This window comes from Podarcis tiliguerta (assembly GCF_965153285.1).
Source record: "Podarcis tiliguerta genome assembly, chromosome: 8".
Taxonomy (NCBI): Eukaryota; Metazoa; Chordata; class Lepidosauria; order Squamata; family Lacertidae; genus Podarcis; species Podarcis tiliguerta.
In genome coordinates, this window is record NC_139541.1 from 67818222 (window position 1) to 67824234 (window position 6013).

Genomic DNA, 6013 nt, shown 5'->3' on the forward strand with positions numbered 1-6013 from the left:
GCAGAGCAGTGGCAGTATGGAATATGGCTTGGGTCGAGTGTGTATTAGAGAAACTAGGAAAGGTGGGTGCTTTTGGCCACTTTTGTGAAGCCTTATAAATAAAATGAAATATTATGCACGGTTCTGGTCACTGTATCACCAAAAGGATATTGCACTGTTGGAAAAAGTGAAGAAAAAGGCAACAGATTGGTAGGACAGAGCCACTCCCTTATGAGAAAAAAGTTACATTTGGGATTTTTTAGTTAGGAAAAAGACAAGTAAGGGGGGGTATATGAGAGAGGTTTATAAAATTATGTATGGTATGGAGAAAGTAGATGCACGTTTTTCTCACTCTTTCATAACCTAGACGCTGGGGCTATCCAATGAAGTTGAATGGTGGAAGATTCAGGACAGACAAAATGATGTACTTCTTCACACAGTATGTTTTTAAATGATGGAGTTTGCTGCCATGAGAAGTGGTGATGGTTTCCAATTTGAACAGCTTGAAAAGAGGTGTAAACCAGTTAATGTCATCAGTGCCTTCTAGTCATGTAGGATGTACTACCTACAGATTGAATTGGCTTTTATGTTTCTGTTTTTACTCTGGTCTATGGACTAACGCAATCTAGCTCTTTTTATGAATTGGCTTGCAACCTGCATTTTATATGTCTACAGTGGTACCTCAGGTTACATACGCTTCAGGTTACAGACGCTTCAGGTTACAGACTCTGCTAACCCAGAAATAGTACCTTGGGTTAAAAATTTTGCTTCAGGATGAGAACAGAAATCGTGCGGCAGCAGCGAGGGACCCCATTAGCTAAAGTGGTACCTCAGGCTAAGAACAGTTTCAGGTTAAGAACGGACCTCTGGAATGAATTAAGTTCTTAACCCAAGGTACCACTGTACTCATAAGTAAATTCCATTGAGGCCTACTCTATTCCCAGCTCAGGAATGGAAGGCAAAATACTGGTGGACAACAAGAGGTTTAAAGCCACTCTCAAGGCAAAAGGAAAGCAGTATAAGCACCGAAAATTGGGGAACACTGGCCTGTGAGCGCTCCAATTGCAGAATAGCTTCTACCCAAGGCATCATGGATTTTGAAGAAGCACGAATATTGGACGAAAGGGAGAAATGAGCAAAGAGCAAGGCACGTCTGGAAAATCCTCAGTGTGATCAATTCCCACCTGGAAACCTATGTCCCCACTGTGGAAGGACGTGTGGATTCAGAATTGGCCTCCACAGTCATGTAGGAACACACCGCTAAAGCTGCATTCATGAAAGGCAATTTTACTTGGCCACTAGTGATCGCCAAATATGCCCAACACAGTACTACTGAGCTCAAGGCACGTGTGCTGGGGATGGCATTAGGTCTATGTAACCCCAGTGCTTTTTTCTGGGGGTACGCATACCCCCTAAACGTTTTGTGAATCTAAGTTTGGCCTCTTTGAGGGGCAGCATTTCAATATGAGTAGGAAAATGAGTGTGTCCCTAAACATTTTTTAACTATCACTACATTCCTCCTTCGGCGAACTGGCCCGGAATAACTTACACCACCATGACAAAAAACACACACACACGAGCCTTGCAATCTGATGCCGGAAGTTCAGAATTGAGCGTCCGCCGCCCTTCTTCCCCTCTACATTTTATATCTCTATGATTTCGCCTTCCTCCCTTTCCACTTCCGCATGACCTTCAGGGCGAAACGTCGATTGGTCCGCTTTGTCTCGCTCCTTCGCCCTGATTGGCCCTTGCTTTACTTTCCCCCCTCATTTCCGGTTCCCAGGCAGGAAGGCGCATCATCAGATTTTGCTGGGGCTGGTTCCACGCCCCTCGACAAGGGCAGACTTGAGATGGCTGCGGTGGGTTCCGTCCTGAGGTGCGGTTTTCGAGGAGCCCTGGCGTTGCCCCAGCAACAGCGGGCCTGGAGCTCTGGCGCCGACCAGGTACTGGGCTGGGGTGAGGTGGGCAGCGGAGGGCTTCGGGGCCGCGAAAGGCCTCGGCAGGCGCGGTTGGAAGAGGGAAGCGAATCTGGAGCCTGATCCTCCTTTTCTCCCCTTGTTTCCCCTCTTCCCTCCCTCAGCTGGGCGAGCTGGGCAAAGGTGCTGGGAAGGGCGGCGGCGGAGGCGGCGCCGTCCGTGAAGCTGGCGGGGCCTTTGGGAAGCGGGAAGCCGCCATGGAGGAGCGCTACTTCAGGTACGTTGCCCCTTGCATGTCGACATCTTCTTTCCTCCCTCCACCCCCGCCATCCTACCTGCTGCCTAAATGTACTGGTGGAAGCGTCACGCCTAGTTCTGGCTCGTGCCCACGTAGTGTCTACTAAAAGCCGGATCTGCAACTTGCACTTTTGTATTTTTGGATATAGTTTTTGGGAGAGGAGGCGTTCGTAGGATTTTTTCAGCTCCTCTGTCTCTTTTGGCCTTGTGTGCCAAAATAAACTGGCGAATTGTTTTAGGTTGGTGGATTATTATTTTAGTGGATTGTGTTATTTACCTAAGTGCTGTGTGTTGATTTTTTTTTGTAAATTCTTTGTTATAATGTTTTAAATATTGTTTAAAACTTATCATGTTTTTGCCACTTAAAATGCAGGACATACATTTATTAAAGGAAATGCCTGTCCCTTTATTTCTCCCCTGCTTTTGGTGACTCAGTGGTGAAAGCAAACTAATGGGCTTTTTTTTTTTTTTTTTTTACACAAAACAGTGACTTTGCTTTATGTACATTTTGAACTCTGCACAGAAATGCCATAGATTCCAGTCCCTGAATTGTACGGACGTTTAGCCCCATTGATCACATTTTTGCTCTGTTTGTGTAAATGAGCTACCTGCTCCTCTATTAAGAATAGCACTTCACTCATCCAATGTTGGATATAGATTATAAAAGCTTATACCACAATAAACAAATTTAGTTATTGTACTTTTTTTTCCCTTTTAGTTTTTGTTTGTTCTTTTCTTCTTAGAGTTAAATTGAAACATAAATCATTATGGTTCATCTTTCTCTTCTTCCTCTGCCCCAGCCTTTAAGGAGATGGGCTGAGGTGGAAATGTGATTTAATGCAGAAAAACAGCAGAAGGGGAAGATTGAGCCATTTTAATTTTTCTGTCTTCTCAAAAAATTAATGATCATCAGTTCAGGGCTTTTATTACAGACAATGTATTGTAATATGTAGCTTGGCATGTGGCTGTAGTAGTTGCAAGCATCCTCAGAGGCTTGCTTAACTCAGTGGAACTTGTGTAGAAGTAAATGTGGAAGGAATGCTTAGTCTGTTTATTCCATTGAAGATACTTAATGACAGGTACTATCTTAGAAAGTTAACCAAAAGCCAGTGCAGTATACTGGTTACACTAGAGAATTGGACTAGGAAGACCCAACACTATTATTTCTCAGCCTAAGGTGCAAGATTGTGATGGGAAAGACCATACATAGTGGCTTGAGCTCTTTGAAGGAAAGGCAGAATATTAATGTAGTAATAGTAAATATTACAGGACTCAAACTCCGTGGCAAACCTTGGAAAACAGCGGTTGCTTAACTGCCTACCTTATGGTTTGTTTTGTCCCCTCTGAATGAGCTGGACTATCTTTATTATATTGCTGTATCGGCCGACTGGAGTGTATGGGGTGTTAGAGGAGGGGTAGTACCTCTAGTGGTTCACACACACTGTGCTCCTTCTGGGGTAGGTTGTCCATCTTTGGTCCCCACCATACACTCAATTATCTGTGGCTCCTATAAACTGTCAGCATGCAACAACAGCCACAGCCCTGGAAACAGCTTCAACTGGTCAGCTAAACCAGGTGAGGGTAGCCAATGGGTCTCAAACGGTCAGTGGGTTATGGACTTCCCTTGCATGTGAAGACAGGCTCTGGCAGATAGGGCATACAAGACGTTTAGAGTAAGACCAAGAGGGAGTTTTTGTTGTCTGGGCAGCCCAGGTTCTCCATACACACAGCCCAGGCTTCCGCCCCGGAGAAATCACATTGGTGTTGCTAATGCAGCACAATCCATTGTCTCTCAAGATAGACAGATGTCAACAAGTATCTGCTGAATATGGGTGAAGGTGTGAAATGGTGAGGCTGCACCTACAATTGTACACATCTAATAGGCTTGCTAAGGTTGCATATGTAGATGGGGGTACACTGTATTGCCCTATCTTTTGTGCATTGTCTTTAGCTGAAACTTGAATGATTAGCTGTGGTAATCTTCATTATTAATTCATACCATACTATTGCAGGGAGAAAGAGAGAGAACAATTGGCAGAATTGAAAAAACATCATGAAGATGAAATACAACATCAGAAGAAAGAAATAGAGCGCCTGCAGAAGGAAATTGAACGCCATAAGTACAAGCTCAAGAAGCTTACTGATGATGATTAAGTAAATTCTGTCCTTATTGGTGTGAGATGTATCTGGCATTGCTTTAAAAATGGTGTCTGCCGACATTCAAGGTCTTGCTCTTATCACAGTGTGAAATAAACAACTCACTCTCTTCCTGCTCAGTTTTTTTTCTTACTTAGCAGCCATATGTAGCCATAATTATGTCTACTGAATCTTCCCCCTCCCCCAGGGTGAGATGGCAGGGGGTTACATTAAAGATTGCTAGCAAAGTCTCACATTGAGGAGCAATTTGGGATGTAATGATTGCATTACCAAACCATTTTTCTTACTGTTTTGTGCACCTTTTTCTTGTAACTGTTGGCAAATATAACACTCCCTTTGCATTAGTCGGGGAGTAGTAATAACTGGTCACTTGCTACTACATCAGGAGTGGGAAACATGTACCTCTCCAAATGCTGTTGGACTTGAAACTCCCTTTACTTCCAGCCTATGTGGCCAGAATGGTGTGAGCTGACATCCAGCAACACAATTAGTGCCATAGAATGAATGTGGACTGTGAACACTAGTGAAATTATAGCTAAGAGAAACCACTTTTAGATCAGAATCCAGTATTTCTCATCAAGCCCAAATGATTATTCTCAACAGAAGCATTTTGCCCAGTAAAGCAGGGCCAGCATCAGAACCTGGTTTCCTTGGACAGTTGCCTCAGAACCCTGCTAGATGTCTGATATAGGCTGCCTTTAAAAAGGAGAGGTTTTGTCTCAGAACCTCTAGTTTTTGGAGGATCAAAAAGCAGCATGGAGATGTTTGAAAAGGGCTTTCAAAAAAGCCCATGCTGCTCATTCTAGTCCTAATAGTTGGGGCTTCAAAGTGTAGTGTCAGCTGCTTGATATGTTGGTGACTGCCCACCAGTGATCAGTAGCCAAGATGGGCATGGAACAAGCACAGGCAACACCAAATTGCTAAATTGAGTGTGAATAAACAACTGGAATAAATTCAATGAAATCAAAGAGAATGAAAGATCGGGACACTTCCGCTACGGTTTCTGATTTATCAGTAACACCCAAGTCTGAACAGACGCAAACAAACCCTACAGAATTATATCAGCATGGCAAGTATGCCTACCAACCACATTTCAGACAGAATGTAATATAGCCTTACACAGTGCAAAGAAGAGAAGGGTTTGTTGAAAGAGGGCATGCTTTGCATTCAAAGTTTCCAAGTCCAAACTTTGGCAGTTCCAGATGGAGCTGGGGAAAATACTTTCTGAAAGTCTAGTCAATGCACTGCAGATGATGCTGAGCTTAATGAATCAATGGTCTGATTCGGTACAAGGCAGCTTCCTGTATTTCTTTTTCTATATATAATATTTTATTAAGATTTTCACATAGAAAAAAGAAAAAGAAAAATACAAAAAGAAAAAGAAAACAAGTAAAAACAATTCCATTTTCATAATATTACTTACATTCGCTTGTTTCCCAGACTTCCCCACACCTCCCCTCTATATTCCAATTCAAATATTTAATCAGCAAATCCCTTCCCTCTGTCTTATCCTTGTCTTTATCTTAGTGTATTATATCTTAAATTCTTCATCTTTTTAACCTTCGAATTTTCTAAACACAAGTGTGCCACTAAGAATAACTTTGCCACCATTACTGACACAAAATAGGCTTTGAAATGACAACCAAGCACCTTCAACTGGATTC

The 6013-nt window shown here is 42.9% G+C and overlaps 2 protein-coding genes across 2 annotated transcripts in view; one reads left to right on the forward strand and one right to left on the reverse strand.

Moving 5' to 3' along the window:
- RPA2 (replication protein A2) overlaps window positions 1–6013 on the reverse strand; it is a 160705-nt gene that overhangs the window by 139759 nt on the left and 14933 nt on the right. The window lies entirely within an intron of this gene.
- Window positions 1762–4458, forward strand: ATP5IF1 (ATP synthase inhibitory factor subunit 1). Its single transcript, XM_083456276.1, has 3 exons — window positions 1762–1922; window positions 2060–2172; window positions 4205–4458. Exons 1-3 carry the CDS (start codon window positions 1830–1832, stop codon window positions 4344–4346), a joined length of 348 nt encoding a protein of 115 aa, XP_083312402.1. The 5' UTR covers window positions 1762–1829; the 3' UTR covers window positions 4347–4458.

What these genes read in the sequence shown, in the direction of transcription:
- ATP5IF1 (XM_083456276.1), top strand. Translation starts at nt 1,830, where the DNA reads ATGGCTGCGGTGGGTTCCGTCCTGAGGTGCGGTTTTCGAGGAGCCCTG. An exon ending in GGAGCTCTGGCGCCGACCAG is followed by an intron (nt 1,923 to 2,059) that starts GTACTGGGCTGG and finishes TCCCTCCCTCAG; the next exon opens with CTGGGCGAGCTGGGCAAAGG. An exon ending in ATGGAGGAGCGCTACTTCAG is followed by an intron (nt 2,173 to 4,204) that starts GTACGTTGCCCC and finishes ATACTATTGCAG; the next exon opens with GGAGAAAGAGAGAGAACAAT.